Here is a 20,322-nt window from a genome sequence, read left to right as displayed (position 1 = left end):
GAACTATTGCACAGCCAAAACATTGTATATATCTGATTCAGACAAAAGAAAGCACTTCATGTTATCAGTAAAAATGTTCTATGGCAACAGTGATGACATTGGTGTGTTCCTCAGCAAACGGATCAAAGTAATCTCCAAACCTTCAAAAAAGAAGCAATCTCTGAAAAATGCAGACTGTGAGTGATTTATTTCAAGTTTCCATGATATTGCAGTACTTATTCTACTTCAAAATGACAATCAGCAGTCCCTTTGAAATCTGTGGGAATGTCCAGGGCTGCCAGCTCTTTGAGAAGACCATCACTATATAAAGGGGTAGAATAAGAAAAGGACTACAAATAAAACTTTGGTTTACGGATTTGGAAAAGTCATATTGTAGGATCAGAACAGAATATCTTCATGCTTGTTTCTTGTCTTTTGCTGTCTTGCCTGTGAGGTCTGAAAAGTTCATGCGCTGTAACATCTTTCTTGTTAGTCCTTCAAAAGATGTCATGACCTACTAAGATTCCAGTATATCTCCTTAAGTCAGAATTCTTACATTTTTTGCATCTAGAATATACTCTGAATCTTAAAATGTTACTTCTAAAAGATCTGCTTTCTTTCAATTGTTTGAAATCTAGATCCATATAGTCTTCCTTGTATTGGCAATTCTCCAAAGCCTTGGTCCTACCTGCCTTTTTTTTTTTTTTGTTCAAACCGCAGAAGCCAAACTCTCCTCGATCAATACAAATAAAAAAGAGAGGAAACAATACAGTTGTTGTAAAGCTATATAACTAATATACGAACAACGTCATCAGACACGAGTGCTTACAATTTTTAATCCACTGTCTCTAGCCACGCAATGGGCCACAAACAGCATCAGCTGCTTTTGCATCTTATTGTAATCATTTGACGTTTCCGTAAAGATCTTTATCTTTTTACCATCTATAGTTAACAACTTTATTATATCCCAAAAAAAATAATTTTTCATATATTTGTGAATAATTTTGCTATTTGTAAATTTTAATTCCCATATCATATCTTGTTAACAATACTTAGCTTCCACTGTAGCGTTTGAACAATGCCCAACATGGACCATGTTTCGGCTGTCACCAGCCTTCGTCAGGGGATACCTTGTATAACCAAACAGATGCCTTGTGTAATATCACATATCTTCAAGATAAATTCTTTAATAAGATTACATTCACATCTGTTCAACATGGACCATGTTTCGACTGTCACCAGATATGCGATATTACACAAGACGTCTGTTTGGTTATACGAGGTAACCTCTGACAAAGGCTGGTAAAATCCGAAACATGGTCCATGTTTGGCATTGTTCAAATGCTACAGTGGGAGCTAAGTATTGTTATTAACAAGATATGATATGGGAATTAAAATTTACAAATAGAAAAATTATTCACAAATTTATGAAAAATTAATTTTTTTGGGATATAATAAAGTTGTTAACTATAGATGGTAAAAAGATAAAGATCTTTCCCTGTACATACCTGGATCAGTCCAGACAGTGGGTTATATCCCCCGACCAGCAGATGGAGTCAGAACAGAGTTTGAGAGCGTCAGCATATAGAGTAGTGTGCACCCTCTGCTGGAGCTCAGTATTCTTCTGACTCCAGCAGATGTGAGTGGGGGGATCCACTAGCTCCCCCAGATTGACAGGGTTTCTTCATTTTTGGTTATTTCTTTCTTTTTTCTCCACAGTATTTCCCTGTCTTATGTTTCTCTTCATTTTGGATCCTTAAAATTAAAAAAAAAAAAAAAAAGACTTTTCAATTTTTGAGGAGGCGTGTTTCTGTGGCTCTGCCTTCTCTATTCTGTACTCCTTTCCTCTTCCGTTGGGGTAAGTGGAAGTTTTTTGAGTTTCTTTCTCCACAGGTTTGCTTCTCTTTGGTGGTGCCCCGTGGATGCCGGTGGTTCCAGCCGCTCCACGCGTCGTTTGTGGGTCCCACGGTTCGCAAGCTCCGCCCGCAGGTGTGTGCTCAACTGAAATGGGGGTTTTCCCCCGCAGTTCCTGGACCCCTTCGGCGGGTTGTTAGGGCCATTCCAGGCCCCCCCGCGGCACTAGCTCGTTTTTGGGGCCCCCCCCCGAGGCTTTTTTCCTGGTGCTGACATGCTGCGGTCCTCGAGGTGTGAGGCCTGCGGCGAACCGGGGAATCAATTTCTGAGGGAGGGGCTTTGTGAGCGGTGCTTCCCCGATGGGGAAGGCACCCTGCAGTCCTCCGGTGCGATTTCGGACCTGCCTCCTCCTCAGCCCGGGCAGCGCGGGCCGGCCACGACGCCACCTTTGGCGGGAACGGCGGCCATTTTAGGGGGACAGCGTGAGACGGACTCGCTCCCAGATGCAGACAGGATTGGTTGCACTGGCTCTCAACAGGCTTTGCCCCCGGCGGGGGGTTTGCCCGACCGGGGCTCCCAGGACAGTCCCCCCCCAGGGATTCCAATCAGCTCCCCGTTTTTCTCACCTGATTTTATGCTGGCAATGCACATGGCTTATTTGCAGGGTATGGGAGCGCAGGCGCCGAATCCCCTGGGGGCCCCTCCCCCCAAGGTTCCTAAACTTGCTGTTGGTCTCACCGCCTCGCCCGTTACGCCTGGATCCCTGCCGGGTCCCTCTCCCGTGCCACCCCGGCGTACCACGGGGGCGGCTTTGCCGGTGAGAGACGACTCCCCGGAACCCCCGGAGGCGCATCTGGATGGACATACGGAGGGGGACGACCCTCGAGCCCTACGGATTTTTCAAAAAGAAGAGCTGGATGAACTCATCCACCATATTATTCAGGAGCTGGACCTCGACCCACCTCCAGATCCGCCGATCCCTGTAGCTCCTGCCGTCGCCACCTCTTCTCGCAAAGGGGATCCAGTACTTTCCGCCCTCCGTCCTAGGGCAAGGGCTTTCCCTATCCATGAGTCCTTCCTACAGCTTCTCACCAGGGAGTGGGACACTCCCAAGGCGTCCTTGAAAGTCACACGTGCCATGGAAAAGCTATACCCGCTCCCTGAGGATTTTTTGGATCTTATCAAGGTGCCCAAGGTGGATTCAGTGGTGTCGGCAGTGACCAAGAGGACGACCATCCCGGTCACGGGTGGAACAGCCCTGCGGGATACGCAGGACCGTAAACTAGAAACCTTCCTCAAGAGGGTCTTCGAAGTCTCCGCCCTAGGTATGCGGGCCGTGATGTGCAGTTCGCTCACGCAAAGGGCCAGCTTACTCTGGGTACAGCAGCTTTTCACCTCTCAGGAGTTGCCCCCTGAAGAGGCCGCCCAGGTGGACCGTCTGGAATCTGCCATAGCATACGGGGCGGACGCCTTGTATGATCTCTTTCGCGTAATGGCGCGGTCCATGGTTTCGGTTGTAGCAGCCAGACGGCTCTTGTGGCTTCGCAACTGGGCGGCGGATGCTTCCTCCAAGTCGAGCCTTGGCTCCCTCCCCTTTCGGGGGAAGTTTTTATTTGGAGAGGACCTGGATCAGATCATCAAGTCACTGGGAGAAAATTCGGTGCATCGGCTGCCGGAGGATAGACAGCGTTCCTTCAGGTCATTTTCTTCCGGTAGAACCAGGGCCAGGGCACAGCGACGTTATAGGTCTTACCGGCAGTCCGGTTCCTGGATACAGCCGACAAGATCCCAGCCTTGGTCTCGTTCCTTTCGTGGGCGGAGGCCCGCGAGAGAGGGTCCAGGGCAGGGAAATCCGCCCACAAAGTCATCCCAATGATGCCAAAGGAGCCCACTTCTCACCTCCCCGGATCGGAGGCCACCTCATGGACTTCTACGAGGAGTGGGCAGTTATCTCCACGGACCAGTGGGTGCTGGACACCATAAGAGACAGTTACGCCTTGGAGTTTGTCCGCCCCCCAAGGGACCGGTTCATCTTCTCCCCCCTGCGGTTCGGATCTCAAGAGGATAGCGGTTCAACAAACAATAGACCGACTGCAGGAAATAGGGGCCATCGTTCCCGTCCCCTTCGAGGTGGGCTTGGGCCACTATTCCATTTACTTCATCGTTCCCAAAAAGGACGGTTCCTTTCGGCCCATCCTGGACTTGAAGGAGGTAAACAAGGCCCTCAGGGTCAGCCGGTTCCGCATGGAGACTCTTCGATCAGTGATTGCCGCAGTGCACAAGGGAGAATTCCTCGCTTCACTGGATCTCTCGGAAGCATACTTGCACATTCCCATCCTGCCGGCTCACCGGCGGTATCTTCGCTTCAAGATTCTCGGTCAACACTTTCAGTTCAAGGCGCTTCCCTTCGGTTTGGCGACCGCACCTTGGACCTTCACAAAGATCATGGTAGTGGTGGCGGTGGCCCTCCGCAAGGAGGGTATCCTAGTACATCCGTACCTAGACGACTGGCTGATTCGAGCGAAGTCCTTCTCACATGGTCAGACCTCAGTGGCCAGAGTAGTACAATTCCTACGGTCTCTGGGCTGGGTGGTGAACCTTCCAAAGAGTTCCCTTGTGCCCTCGCAACACCTGGGTTTCTTAGGAGCGAGCTTCGATACCCGGCGGGGTATTGTGTTCCTGCGCCAGGACAAGGCGCAAGCCCTGAGGGAGCACGTGTCTCGGTTTTTGGCTTTGGAAGAACCAACCGCCTGGAATTATCTGCAGCTCCTGGGAGTAATGGCCTCCACCATCGACATGGTACCCTGGGCGTTTGCACACCTGCGTCCACTGCAAGCGTCCCTGCTATCCCGTTGGAAACCAGTCTCCCAGGAGTATCAGGTGATCCTGCCGCTTCCACCATTAGCCAGGAAAAGCCTGGATTGGTGGCTTGTCCCCTCGCATCTGGCTCGGGGAGTCTCGCTCGAGGTTCCCAATTGGGTGGTGGTGACCACCGATGCCAGCCTCGCGGGATGGGGTGCCGTCTGCGAAAGAAGCGCCACGCAGGGGACTTGGACGCCAGAGGAGGCAAAGTGGCCGATCAATCGCCTGGAAACGAGAGCCGTGCGTTTCGCTCTTCAGCGTTTTCTTCCCCTGGTGCGACACAGAGAGGTGAGGATCCTCTCGGACAACGCCACCACCGTGGCCTACATCAATCGTCAAGGGGGGACAAGAAGCAAGCATGTCTCCCTCGAGTCAACTCCCCTGATGGAGTGGGCGGAGAGCAATCTCGTCCGGATAGCGGCCTCTCACATCGCCGGGGTGGACAACGTTCAGGCGGACTTCCTAAGTCATCAACAGCTAGACCCCAGCGAGTGGGCTCTCTCCGACGAGGCAATGCATCTCATCATCCGTCGTTGGGGGACTCCACGCCTCGATCTCATGGCGACCTTTCTCAACGCCAAGGCTCCACGCTTCTTCAGCCGCAGAAGAGAGCGCGGCACGGAGGGGGTGGATGCCCTCGCCCTTCCGTGGCCATCGGATCAACTGCTCTGTGTTTCCTCCTTGGCCTCTGGTCGGCAAGGTTCTCCGCAGGTTGGAACATCATCGAGGGACTGTAATTCTCGTAGCCCCGGAATGGCCCCGTCGGCCATGGTTCGCAGATCTACTTCAGATGACGGTGGACGGCCCACTTCGCCTGTCCCATCTTCCTCATCATCTGCGTCAGGGGCCGGTATTTTTCGAGCAGGCAGAACTCTTCTGTCTTGCGGCCTGGCTTTTGAACGGCGCCGTCTCCGCCACAGAGGCTACCCGGAGACAGTGATCTCAACGATGCTTCGTTCCCGCAAGCCTTCGACCTCCGTCGCTTATGTTTGAGTTTGGAAGGTCTTCGAAGCCTGGTGCTCCGACCGCGGGGTCCAAACCATGGAGGCGACTGTCCCACTGATCCTTCATTTCCTACAGGATGGTCTGGATAAGGGTCTCGCCTATAATTCGCTCCGGGTTCAGGTGGCGGCCTTGAATGTCTTGGTACAGAAGGACTGCGCTCTACCCCTTCAGCCGGATATCGCACGTTTTCTGAAGGGTGCCAAACACCTACGGCCACCGGTCAGGGATCCTTTCCCTTCTTGGAGCCTCAACTTGGTGCTGCGAACGCTATCGGGCCCTCCTTTTGAACCCCTGAGGGGGTCCTCCCTCAAGGACCTGACCCTCAAGATGGTTTTCCTGGTAGCCATCTCTTCTGCTCGCCAGATCTCAGAGCTCCAAGCCTTGTCCTGCCCGGGACCCTTATCTGCGTTTCTCCGACTCCGGGGTTTCCCTTCATACGGTGCCATCCTTCCTAACAAAGGTGGTCTCGGCCTTCCACGTCAATCAAACGGTGGAGCTTCCAACGTTCGCTCCAGAGGAACCCCGGTCTCTCCGGCTCCTGGACGTCAAGCGTGTGCTGCTCCGTTACCTGCAGGTTACCAATGACTTCCGGGTATCCGATCATTTGTTTGTCCTCTGGTCAGGACTGAGGAGAGGTTCTCAGGCATCCAAGACGACTATTGCGCGCTGGATAAAGGACGCCATCTCATCGGCTTACATTGCGGCGGGGCGGGTGCCGCCTCGCAGCGTGTCGGCTCATTCCACGCGATCCCAAGTGGCGTCCTGGGCGGAATCTCGCTCAGTTTCCTCCCAGGAAATCTGCCGTGCGGCGACTTGGAAGTCGTTGCACACTTTTTCCAGACATTACAGACTACACCTGGCGCCTCAGTACATGGGTTCTTTTGGCGATCAAGTTCTCCGAGCAGGTCTCTCAGGACCCCACCCGGTTTAGGGAAGCTTGGGTACATCCCACTGTCTGGACTGATCCAGGTACGTACAGGGAAAAGAAAATTATTCCTTACCTGCTAATTTTCGTTCCTGTAGTACCATGGATCAGTCCAGACGCCCGCCACTAGGGGTTTCATTAGGTCCTGCTCGGATTCTTCCAGGTAACTTTCATTCTGTTTGTCTCTGATTATTGTTACTGTTCACAGCTCCTCACAAGTTGACTGTTGGTGGTCCCGTTGACCGTTTGTTTACTTATATCTTTCTCTGTTCCTTTTTGGGGACGGATCTGGATCCAAAATGTTGTGTTTTGCTTTTGGGCTTTGCTATGCGTAATATTGAGCTCCAGCAGAGGGTGCACTACTCTATATGCTGACGCTCTCAAACTCTGTTCTGACTCCATCTGCTGGTCGGGGGATATAACCCACTGTCTGGACTGATCCATGGTACTACAGGAACGAAAATTAGCAGGTAAGGAATAATTTTCTTTTACGAAACAACGTCAATTGATTACAATAAGATGCAAAAGCAGCTGATGCTGTTTGTGGCCCATTGCGTGGCGAGAGACAGTGGATTAAAAATTGTAAGCACTCGTGTCTGATGATGTTGTTCATATATTGAATATTAGTTACATAGCTTTACAACAATTGTATTGTTTCCTCTTTTTTTTTGTTAACATTTCTGTCCATAACCCTACTTTTCCTAGTGTGTAGCCAGATGGACTCAGGACCAATGGGTATAGTGTACTCCTGATAGCAGATGGGAGACAGAGTCAGATTTCAAAGCTGACGTCAGCCTACATATACCCGTGAGCATGCTCAGCTCTTCAGTATTTCTCAGTCTCCCAAAGCAGATGCGGACACTATTCCACACTAGAATAGTGTTAACAATTACAGCAAAAAGAAAATAAATCTACAGCAAAAAGAAAGAAATGTACCTTTAAGAAGTTCGAGCCCCGCTCTCCTGTGGTGAAGCCTAAGGGTCCCTCCCCCAGTCAAGAATGCCTGAGGTGATTTCCAATATCCCTCAGAGGTGTGCCTTGGTCCCGGCGTGGACTTAGCCCCCAGAGTGGCTGAAAGGCAGCGGGTGCGCATCCAAGTGAAGCGGTGAGGTAAAACCCTCTTCCCCCCGCAGCTGGAGACAGTCCAATACACAAGCGGTAAGTGATGAGATCAGGTAAGAAGGAAACTTTACTTTAAGGTCTCCGGTCTCCAGAACTCTGATCGCTGTACCGACTCTGCTTCCAGCGAGTTAGAGGGAATTCTGATCAGGTCGAGCAGCCTTGGTTAGGCTAGACCCCGATCCGGTCCAAGGGTCCAGACACGTGGAGACCCTTAAGAGGGCACCATCTTGCATGCGGTGGTCATCAGCGCCATCTTCCCTCCCCCTCGGCGGTACGCGCAGGATCTTCCAGTGGCCTATGTGCATAACTTGTGCGCAGCCATAGAGTTGCAGGCACAGCGGCGCACACAACTCTGAGCCGAGTGCACTTCCGAGCTGCGCGCAGAAGTTGGCCGCCCACATACCGGAGCGCCCCCAGGCACATAGCTATGGCCGCGCACAAACACTCTTCGTGCACATACCTTCGGCCGCGCATAAATGCCATCCGCATACCTACGGCTGCGCAAAATTACCATGCGCATTACTACGACCGTGCACAAATACCGAGCGCATATCTCCGGCTGCGCACAAATTCTCACACGCAGTGAACTTGTGCGCCTTGACATGGATTCAATGGCACCTGTGTCTAAGAAGGCCAGAAGGCCCTCTCTTTGCACAGACTGCCACATAAGAGCCGCGCAGACTGAATTGCAGTCCTGCCAATGCCCGCGGTGCGAAGAACCCAGGGGGAACGGACCCCCACTGTCGGAGGGGTCCAAAACTATGGAGGATTGATCCCCAGACCTCCTTATCGCAGCACAGCCTCCCCACAGGAGGACACCTCTGGGGCATAACTCCATCCCTCCCCTGGGATTAACATAGACCCAGGGACCTCCTCTTGGGTGGAATTCTTCAAAGGGTTGCGAACAGCCTCCGCTGCGCACCAGGCGCAACCAGACTCAATCCAGGCCAGCACTACTCGGATGCCTTGAGACAGGCCTCACCTAACCAAGAATTACCCTATTAGGGGCCCAAACACCTCAGTGAGGAGAGTGACTCCCTGGAAGAAGGAGAAATTCCTCCAGGGATGGAACCATACCGAACCATGCTTCCCTTCTTCCACAAGGACAAATTACCAGCCCTTGTTTCTCAGACTCCGAAGACGCGGGGCATTCCGGGCACTGACCCTATGGCAGAACCAAAGAGGAACTCTATCTTGGTGCCCTCTCTGTCCTATGTTGGAAGCCATCCAGGAACTGATTGACATGAAATGGAATGCCCTGGAGGCCAACTTCAGAGGTGGGGGCGACCCTTGGAAGCCCTATACCCTGGAACCTGCGGCCAAGGAGCGCCTACGTTCTTGAAAGTGGATGCTATGACCTGTACAGTCTCAAAGCGAGCAAGGATTCCCGTTGAGGGAGGAACGGCCGTGAAGGAGTCCATCCTTAAACAGGCCTTCGACGCAATAGCAATGACACTGCAGATTGCTTGCTGCTGAGCACTGGCAGTACGTACCTGATTACTCCTCTCGAGAGACGCAAATTCGGCCGGAAATATGATGGAATCTGCGGCATCCTTCCTCACTGACGCAAGCTCAGACCTAGTTTGCACCCCAGCCAGAGGCATTGCCTTGGTAGTAGCAGCCAGAAGACAACTATGGCTGCGAAATTGGTATGCGGACGCGACATCTAAAGCAAATCTCACGAGATTCCCCTTAAAGGATCTCTCTTGTTCGGGAGCGCTTTGGAGAAGTTAGCCAACAAATGGGGAGAATCTCCAGTGTCCCGACTACCGGAAGATAGAGGTAAAAGACCCCAGCATTCGTCCCCCAGAAGGACCTAGGGCAGAAGTTCGTAGCGCTTTAGACCCTACAGGAACACAGTCCCAGGTACCTCGCCCCTCCAGAAGGAACCAGTCTTCCTGGAGCAGACACACCAAGAGGGGAGCAGGACCGCGAGATGGGCTCCAGCCGTACCCCACATGAGAAGAGACCGGCCCAACCACAGGAAGAAGCCAATAGGGGGTCGAATTGCCCTCTCCTACCAAAGATGGGTCGATATAACATCTGACAAATGGGTCCTAAATATCATTCGAGAGGGGTACTCTCTGGAATTCCACTGCATCCATCGAGACAAAGTTATAAGATCACCCTGCCACTCCCACTCAAGAGACTGGCAGAAGAAACCACATTAATAAGACTACTCAGTCTGAAGGCAATAACTCCAGTGCCCACGCCCCAGAAAACTACTGGGTGCTGTTTCATCTAGTTTATCGTTTCCAAGAAGGGAAGGGTCATTCCGACCCATCTTGGATGTCAAGAACGTCAACCATCAACTACGGATGTCACATTTCCGCAAGGAAACCCTGCGCTCCGTTATAATGGCAGAACAACCGGGAGAGTTCCTAACCTCCCTGGACCTTTCCGAAGCCTATCTTCACATCCCAGTTCATCAGGATCACCAGTACTTCCTGCGTTTAATGATACTGAGTCACCATTACCAGTCCCGAGTGCTTCCCTTGGGCCAGCAACCACCCCCAGGACCTTCACCAAATCATGGTGGTCGTGGCGGCAGCACTGAAGGGATCCTGGTACATCCTCTCCTGGACGGCGGGCTGATCAGGGCAGAATCTTCGGAGTAGAGCAGACAGGCGACCAGCAGAGTCAAGAGCCTACTGCAGGAGCTCGAATGGGTCGTCAACACCAAACAGAACAGTTTTCCTTCCCCCGAGGAGAAGAAAACTGAAGTAACATTCATGACAATTGATGACCAATGCATGCCTCAAGGTATGGGACTACCTTCAAGCCTGTGGCTTCATTGTAAATAATTTCTCCTTGTTCTGTTAAATTTCTCTAGCTTCTTCTTCTTCTCCTCCCAGTTTGAACAGCCTTGTTTTATTGTAACTTCATGGTTTCTTTTCACTCGTTCCATGTTCATGTTCATCTACACCCCTTGTTAATTGTAAACCAGCATGATGTGATTTTATCATGAATGCCGGTATAGAAAAACTCTAAATTAAAAAAAAAAATTGGCATCAACCTCTGAGGTCGTTCCGTGAGCAACTGCCCACACACGACCGCGCCAGCGCTCCCTACTGTCATGATGGAATCCATTGTTCCAGGACTACCCAATTCACCTCCAACTACCAGCAGAGGTTCAGGCTCAATCCCAATGGTGACTACAGGAAGTCCACCTAAGCAGAGGAGTAAGCCAATCCCCACCGAACCGGATAATGCGAGGGTGGAGAACTCACTGTCAGGAACTGACTGTCCAGGGACAAGGGTACAAGAAAGAGGCGGAATGGAACATAATCTGCCTGGAAGCTCGAGCAGTCAGGCTAGCGTGCCTGCAATTCAGCCACAGACTCCAAGGCGAGTCGATCAGAATAATGTTAGACAGCGCAACAACAGTGGCTTACATCAACTGCCAGGGAGGAACCAAGAGCCGGCAGGTGTCTATGGAGATAGACACTCTCTTGACAGGGCCAGAGATAAACCTACGAGGGATCTTGGCCTCCCAATTTGCGGGAAAAGATAATGTCTCAGCAGACTACTCCAGCAGAGAGTGCCTAGACCCGGCGGAATAGACGCTGTCGACCACAGCCCTCCAACTGATGGTAAATAGCTGGGGCCTCCCAGCTTTGGATCTACTGGCAACCAGGCTCAATGCCAGAATTTCCAGGTTCTTCAGTTACAGACGAGAACCACAACCCTGGGGACTCGACGCTCTCGTCCAAACCTGGTCACAGGAAGACCTATTGCATGCTTTCCCATGGCCACCACTGGGCATAGTCATCCACAAGATGGAGCACCACAGGGGACTAGTTTACTAGTCGCCCCTGATTGACCAAGACTACCATGGTACGCAGACATGCGAAGACTACGTTTGGGGAACCCTCTGTGCCTACCTCCACACAGGGATCTCATCTGGCAGGGCCCAATCCTCCACTTTGGTCCGTCTCAATTCTCTCTTATGGCCTGACCCTCTGCTTCCAGCGCGCAAGGTCTCCACATCCCTGTCTTACATACGGATCTGGAGAGTATCCGAAGCCTGGTGTAAGAAACGCAGGATTCTCTCACGGACAGCCAATAATCCATGATCCTGGAGTTCCTGCAGGACTGTATGAAGAAAGGGTTGGCACTCAACTCCCTCAAGCTCCAACTTGCCACACTGACTGGCTTCATTGCCGAAGTAAACAGCATCAGACTAGCAACCCATCCAGATGTGTCCCACTCCCAGTTAAACAACTCCGACCACCCCTAAAGTGGCCAGCACCTCTATGGAATCTCTACCTAGACGGGACTTCCTGCAGACCAACTAGTGGTCTGCCACCACGCCTCTTAACATTGAAGGCGGTATCCTTGGTGTTTCAGCTTGTTGCATCTCTGTCGGGAACTGTTCCTAGGCTCATGCCTAGAACCATACAACTGCGCACGGCCTCAGGGATCTGTACTTGGACCGGTACTTTTCTTGTTTGCTTTTTTGACTGCTGCAGCACATATATATATGTATATGTGTGTATGTATGTGTGTGTGTATATATATATATGTGTGTATGTATATGTGTGTGTGTATATATGTATATGTGCTGCAGCAGTCAAAAAAGCAAACAGAATGTTGGGAATGGTTAATAGAATGGAAAATGTCATTCCTCTATCGCTCCATGGTGAGACCGCACCTTGAATACTGTGTACAATTCTGGTCGCCGCATCTCAAAAAGATATAGTTGCGATGGAGAAGGTACAGAGAAGGGCAACCAAAAAGATAAAGGGGATGGAACAGCTCCCCTATGAGGAAAGGCTGAAGAGGTTAGGGCTGTTCAGCTTGGAGAAGAGAGAGCTGAGGGGGGGGATATGATAGAGGTCTTTAAGATCATGAGAGGTATTGAATGAGTAGATGTGACTTGGTTATTTACACTTTCGAATAATAGAAGGACTAGGGGGCATTCCATGAAGTTAGCAAGTAGCACATTTAAGACTAATCGGAGAAAATTCTTTTTCACTCAACGCACAGTAAAGCTCTGGAATTTGTTGCCATAGGATGTGGTTAGTACAGTTGTTCAAAAAAGGTTTGGATAAGTTCTTGGAGGAGAAGTCCATTAACAGCTATTAATCAAGTTTACTTAGAGAATAGCCACTGCTATTAATTGCATCAGTAGCATGGGATCTTCTTAGTGTTTGGGTAATTGCCAGGTTCTTGTGGCCTGTTTTGGCCTCTGTTGGAAACAGGTTGCTGGGCTTGATGGACCCTTGGTCTGACCCAGCATGGCAATTTCTTATGTTCTTACCGAACATGATTTCCCAGTTTCATGTGAACCAAACCATCTTGAGACCATCTTCAGATGAACATAAGGCCTCTGAAGATTCCGCCTCCTTCGTCATCTAAATGTCGGCAGACTCCTAGTCAGATACCTGAAAAAATCGGGACCTGTACGCAAAATTGATCGCCTGTTCATTCTTCACAACGGGAAGGAACAAGGGGAAGTGGCATACATAGAGGCAGGAAAACCATTACCTCTACTGGTCAAGGCACATTCTACAATGGCCCAGGCAGTCTCCTGGGCTGAAACCAAGCTGCTTTCGCCAGCCGAGATGTGTCGAGCGGCGACATAGTCCTCCCTACACACCTTCTCCAGTTTCTACTGCCTGGATGTTCAGGCCAGGGAGGACACAGCTTACGCAAGGACAGCACTAAGTGGGCCACGGGCAGCCTCCCACCCTGTAGGGGAGTAGCTTTTGTACATCCCATTGGTCCTGAGTCTATCTGGCTACACGCTAGAAAATGGAGAAATTACTTACCTGATAATTTCGTTTTCCTTATTGTAGATAGATGGACTGTGCATCCCGCCCACGGCTGCTCCAGAAATAGAGAACCTCGGATATCAAATCTCGAGACTGAGCCATGGCCTACCTCTAATCCAAGACACCCGCAGTTGCCCAGGTGGTGGTTCCCAATTTCAAATTTTACATATATATAATCAGTTAAACCAGTTCAAGGTCAATCAAGGGTAATCAAGTATTAAGCAGCAAATATCCACACTGGCTTTTCGAAGAGAATACTGAAGAGCTGAGCATGCTCACGGGTATATGTAGGCTGACGTCAGCTTTGAAATCTGACTCCGTCTCCCATCTGCTATCAGGAGTACACTATACCCATTGGTCCTGAGTCCATCTGTCTACACTAAGGAAAACGAAATTACCAGGTAAGTAATTTCTCCATTGGTTCATTTAATTCCGGTCTCTGTTTTCTACATGTAATGCTGTGATGCATTTTTTTTGCATCATTTGTGATCTACAGCATCAACATCATCCTCAACTCTCTTCCCTTTTCCATTTCATAATTTGCCTCTTCCATCTCTCCTTTACAAAAAATAGTTTTTTCTTTCCAACTTGTTAGTTTCCTATATAATTTGTTTTCTTTGTGTTGGAGAGTTTTTCAGTATTCCATGCACCTATTTTCCCTCTGCTAGCTAGTTTCTTTTGCAAGGTCTTTATCTCCACCAGTCCTCTGACTCGTACTGTGTAGCTTCTTATGTCCACAGCTCCAGTCGTCATCCTGCTGACTGGTACATTGCTATCTGTACCGGTGCACCAAACAGTCTTATCCTTGTTTGTCTCATTTGTACTCCTATAATGGATTAGGAACCCCAGTTTCACCTCCTGTTTTATATGATTTATTAATCATGTATTTCCCCCTCCCCCTGCTGTATTTTCTTATTATACAGTGTTGCATAAACTATTATGTTATATATGATTATAATGTATTATCTAGCTGTTAAGCATTTTGGTATGTTTATATGAAAAATCAAATAGATTGGTAAAAAATGTGTGATGAACTTTCTTTTGCAGTATGCATTGCATCAGGGACAAAAGTGGCACTATTTAATAGACTTCGATCTCAAACTGTTAGTACGCGATATTTACATGTGGAAGGTGGCAACTTCCATGCCAGTTCACAGCAATGGGGAGCATTTTACATTCATCTCTGTAAGTATTTGTGTCAAAATACCATTTTTGGGGAAGAAAGCCGGTGAAACTCCCTTTAATAAACAAATATATGTATGCATATATATTTTAGACTGCATTTGCAATTTTAGCTCAAGGCATTGTACATCATTTTTTTAGGTATGCTAAGCCCCTGCCCCAAAGTACCTACAGTCTAACAGGCCGATACAGTACAGTGCTCTCCGGAGCGCACTGTTAACACGCCACTGGACGCGCGTTTTCCCTTACCCCTTATTCAGTAAGGGGCCGAAAATGCGCGTCCAATCCGCCGAACCTAATGCATGTTGATGGCCCTATTAGGTATTCCCGTGCAATTCACAAAGCAAAATGTGCAGCCAAGCCGCACATTTTGCTTTCAGAAATTAGCGCCTACCCAAAGGTAGGCGCTGATTTCTTCAGGCACCGGGAAAGTGCACAGAAAAGCAGTGAAAACTACTTTTCTGTGCACCCTCGGTCTTAATATCATGGCGAAGAGTAAAACAAAAAATTGAAATCTGCCCGCGGCTGTCGGGTTGAAATCCGGACACTCAATTTTGCCGGCGTCTGGTTTCCGAGCCCGTGGCTATCAGCGGGCTTGAGAACAGACGCCAGCAAAATTGAGCGTCGGCTGTCAAACCCGCTGACAGCCGCCGCTCCGGTCCAAAAGGAGGCGCTAGGGACGCGCTAGTGTCCCTAGCGCCTCCTTTTGCCCGTTTTTACCGCCGGGCCTCATTTAAATACAGACTTGCGCGCTCAGGAGAGTGGCCTGTGCGCGCGCCGGGAGAGCGGGTGTTCGCCCGCTCTCCCACAGACTTTACTGAATCGGCCCGTAAGTAACTACCTGAGGCAATGTGAGATAGTGACCTTGCCCATGGACACAATGAATGTCAGTGGGAAAAGCAATATTTAAACGGTAGTTTCCCTGATTTGCGGCCCATTGCTCTAACCCACTGTTTCCCAGCTCTCTCCTGGAGGCACTCTTAACCAGTTGAATTTTCAGGATATCTGTAATGAATATGCATGAGAGAGATTTTCATGCATTGGAGAGCCAGTGTATGCAAATCTCTCATGAATATTCATTGTGGCAGTCCTGAAAACCTGACATTAGATTTACCTCCTGGAGAAGTTGGGAAACATTGCTGTAACCACTAGCCCACCCATTCAATCCTATAAATATCATACTCTTCATCAATGCAATGTATTATGTACTGGATGGCAGTCAGTTAGTCTTGGCTGGCAGTGACCCCCACTTGTTTCTCAGGTACACTGTTAGAATTTGCAAAGGAATGGCAGTTCATTGCAGACTATGGAGAAACCTTTCCTTGCAGCACTTTTTAAATTAAACATCTATTATGCAATACCTTCAAATATATATTTTGTCAGGGATTTATAAAATATTAATAGGTACTCTATGAAGGCATGCATCTCAAATGAGGCACAAACATGGATTCTAATCTGTATTGCATGTGTTGGTGAGCAAATACCACGGGAGCTTTCCAGACTAGGCTTCTGTATATACATTAAAGGGACTTGTACGACACTGGACAGATTGCTATTCAGTTTTGATTTTGTCTGTTAACTAAGGAATGTCTTCCAGACCTCTACTGTTTCATCTCAGTTTATCTCTATGCCATAATTTTCACAGATCTTTTTTCTCGTTTTCATTTTTATTCTCCCTTGTTACACATTTTATCTCTTTCTAAATTTTTTCTTGCCTTTTTGTCATTGCTGCATCAATGGGCTGCCAAAGAAAGCAGATGCAGCATGAAGCACTGCTCTTTTTTTCTCCAACCTGGAGGGGAGGAAGGAGAGAGAACTACATTGAGTTTGAGTGGTTGTGGGGCAAGAGAGAGAGAGGGATCAAAGGATGGGGATGAATTGAGAGATGATTATGGTGGGGTGAGAGGCCTTGAGAAAAAGAGGTTATTGGAGGGGAGGGGATGATAGGGAGAATATTGTGCTGGGGGAGCCCCCTAAAGCCTTTATTCTGCCGCCAACCCTAATAGAGATTACATCTTTTGCAATTCACATCCCTTCTGCAGAAAGCAATTAGCTCTACTAAGACTGGAAATTGGATAGCAAATTGCAGCTCTTTCTGTTATGTCAGCAGGCCTTATTCTGATGGGTAATGTCAAGACTTTCAATATCAAAGCCATGGCAGCATTGGTAGCCCACTTATGATCGGCTTTCATGGAGATCTAGAAAGCTGCAACATGGATTTCTCAGAGGAACAAGCAGAATGGTAGTCCTCTGACATGAGTGACATTTTCAGATTGAGCCCCAACTCTGGAAAACTTATACTAAAGTTTCCAGAACTTTGAATTGGCACACGGAGCATGCCCAGCATGCTCTATACCACACGTTCCCATGGGGTCCCTTTCCAGTCTTTCTGCAGAGCTGCAGCAACACAGTTGGTGAGCTGCTCTTGGCCTTTTCAGCCTAGTCTGGAAAACCTTTCTTAATTTCTTCTTTTTGTGTTTTTTTTTCCAAAATGTTCGATGCTGGGTACCTCTCAGTCCATCCCTTATAACATTACTAGTTAGAGTTTCGTCATCTGTACATTTCCTTTTGCGGAAAAGATTTCCCCTTTGGTGGCAGTGCTTCAGTGCCTGCCGACCATCGATGCCTACTGCCATTGATTTTGATTTTGCATTCCTTTTATTTCATCCCGTCATGGCCACGTCTGGTTTCCGGCTATGCCTTCTCTGCCCAAGGACCATGTCCATTATGGGCTCCCATGAGACGTGTCCTCTGCCTGGGGGCATCGCATGACATCCGGGCTTGCCATGAATGCACACTGATGACACCGAGCTGTCATCTTCAGCTCGATAAAATGGAGCAACTCTTTGGGTCGAGGAAGACCAAGCCATCAACTTCGGCATCGAAGGATCTCCATTGGTCGGACGATCAGTTCCGTTAGCAGATAAGGGGCACTGGAGAACCACCACCATAGAATCCCTCCAGGCCAAGGATGTCGGGTTCTTTGTCATCCGCTTCAGCACCGGGGCCAAGCATCGAGGGAAGCTGAAGAAGCTTCGGCACCGCTCCCTGTCGATGCACGGTGCTGAGAACGGGAATGTACGGCACATGCTGTGATGCCACTGAAGCGCCAGCATTCCTCAATCTGTGCCAGGGGTCGACGACTGTCTCCATCCGTCCTGATGCCAGTTACGATCTCCCTCGCGGGTCCAAAGAGGATCTGACCACCCCCTTTTTCCTCCCAGTCATAATTGGCATCGGCAGTATTCGAGGAGCAGCGAGTCCAGCTGGTGGTGGAACAGGTGCTGCAGGGCATTGGTCCTGTGCACAGATGGCAGTGGAGCGTGTATTGTCTGTCCTGAAACCGCTGCTAGAGAAGCCCAGTCCGCTCATTGGTGCATTACCAACCCAGCTAGTGTTGATTCCCGGGGCACTGCAGCCTCCCTTACCGATACAGTGGTTGTTGCCATTTCCTTGCAGGAGGAAGCTCTGTCCTGGCTGGCAGAGACCCTGAGACATGTAGCCCCCCCCCCCCCCCCATTCAACTCTGCCAGTTGTCTGCACCTCTGGACAAAGACAGAGTGCCTAGGGCCCCATCTCTTATTGCTTAAATGTGGATGAGGGTCCCTATGACCCGTAGGGAGATGACATCTCAGAGCCCTCCTCTGAGGGTCTCCCTTTAGATCCTTCTCTTCCAGAGGACTAAACCTTTTGTAGAGTTTGTGAGGATGATGGCAGAAGCCATCTCATTTCATTTAGTGATGGAGGAGGATGCCAGGCATAAAATACTCGAGATCCTCCAGTTTGTGGAGCCTCCTAAGTAGATCATGGTGGTTCAGGTACACAATATACTTAAGGAGTTGCTGCTGAGGATATGGGAATTATCCCCTCACACTGCCTCCTGAAATTAAGAAGGCTGCCGGGGTCTACCTCATCCAGAAGGCTGCCGGATTCTATAAGCGTCAGCTGCCCCACAAGTTGGTGGTGGTCGAATCCGCTCTCAAGAGAGCCAAGCATTCTCGGGTTCATTCCTTGGAGCCCCCGGGGAAGGACCACAGAACAATGGACGCTCTTGGGAGAAAGGTGTTTCAGGGAGCCATGCTCATTGCCTGCATAGCTTCCTATTAGCTCTATATGAGCCAGTACTCGCGGGATATCTGGAATCAGGTGCAGTAGGTGGCCAAGCAGCTGCCTCAACAGCAGTAGGACACCCTCATGTCGCTGGTGCACAAGAGCCTGGAGTATGGAAAACACAAGGTCTGAGCAACCTATGATTTCAAGATGGCATTGAAAGTTTCTGCAGCAGGAATCAACGCTCGCAGAAGGGCATGGGTGTGGGCCTTGGACCTGCAACTGGAGGTACAGGAACGACTCATTGATGTGTCATGTACCTGGGAGAATCTCTTCGTAGATAGGGTGAGCAGTACTACCATAAGACCCTCCAATAACTCTCTACTAGCAGTCCGGACCCGTCCTCTAGGAGGTTGGTGAGATCAGGCAGAGGAGGTACTATCCTCCACCCCCTCACTCCCATCAACAGTATCAGATCTCCCGTTGCCGTCCCAGGCAGCAGAGAACCCTCAAGCCCCAGCCGGCACCTCAGTCAACTCCAGGGACGGGGTTTTGACTGGATCGTAGGGCGCTTAGGCCGCCAGTCATCCGTACCTAGGATGGTGGATCTTCTGGTCGGGGGCAGGCTGTGGTTCTCCGCTAACCAGTCGCCAAGTATAACCTCCGACCAGTGGGTTCTCTCCATTGTCTGCCAAGGCTACCAATTGAACTTTATTGGGTGTCCTGCCAAATTACCCTCTGAGCCCATTTTGGGGACTGGTATTGCATCAGGAGGTACTTCTAGTAGAGCTCTCCTCCCTCTTAACAGCCAGAGCAGTTGAGCCTATTCCACCAAGGCAAAGAGGATGGGGATTTTACTCCAAGTACTTCCTGATACCAAAGAAAACAGGAGGACTCCGTCCTATCCTAGACCTAAGAGCGTTGAACAAATTTGTCAAACATGAAAAGTTCAAGATGTTTTCTGTGGGCATCTTGATTCCCCTTTTGCAAAAAGGGGACTGGCTATGCTCCCTTGATCTAAAGAACATCGAGATCTTTCCCAATCACTGGAAGTATCTCTGTTTTGTGGTGGCAAAACAACACTTCTAGTACCAGGTATTACCGTTCGGGCTAGCGTCAGCCCCATGAGTCTTCACAAAATACCTGGCCGTAGTGGCAGCACACCTCCACAGGTTGGGGGTGCATGTTTTCCCTTATCTGGACGATTGGCTGGTCAAGAGCACATCAGGCAGGGGCCGTCAGATCCATGCGTTTGATCTGGGTGTTAATCGCTTCTGTTAGTCACTAGTGTTCGTCATCAGCTAACTGAAGTTCCATCTCAGTTTTCACTTCAAGTGGATCTCATAGGAGCCCTGCTAGACATGGTTCAGGCCAAGGTCTCCTTGCTAAATCAAAGGGCTGCCGCTTTGATGACCATCGTGGCAGAGATTCAGCAGTGCCAGCAAGTGACAGCCTGGCACATGTTGAGGTCGTTGGGCCATGTGGCTGCAACCGTCCATGTCATTCCCTTGGCATGATTGCACATGTGCAGAGCCCAATAGACCCTGAGGTCGCAGTGGTGCCAGG

At 49.8% G+C, this 20,322-nt stretch overlaps 1 protein-coding gene across 2 annotated transcripts in view; it reads left to right on the top strand.

Moving 5' to 3' along the window:
• The window catches only part of RBPJ (recombination signal binding protein for immunoglobulin kappa J region), a 316,830-nt gene that overhangs the window by 211,684 nt on the left and 84,824 nt on the right, over positions 1-20,322 (top strand). For both annotated transcript variants that reach the window (XM_029589784.1, XM_029589790.1), the window contains 2 exons: positions 2-176; positions 14,572-14,709. In XM_029589784.1, the coding sequence (XP_029445644.1) occupies positions 2-176; positions 14,572-14,709 (313 nt within the window). The remainder of the gene's footprint in view (position 1; positions 177-14,571; positions 14,710-20,322) is intronic.

This window comes from Rhinatrema bivittatum, chromosome 1, assembly GCF_901001135.1.
Source record: "Rhinatrema bivittatum chromosome 1, aRhiBiv1.1, whole genome shotgun sequence".
NCBI lineage: Eukaryota > Metazoa > Chordata > Amphibia > Gymnophiona > Rhinatrematidae > Rhinatrema > Rhinatrema bivittatum.
The sequence above is the reverse complement of the archived record's forward strand: the minus strand, read 5'-3'. Positions and strand labels throughout refer to the sequence as shown.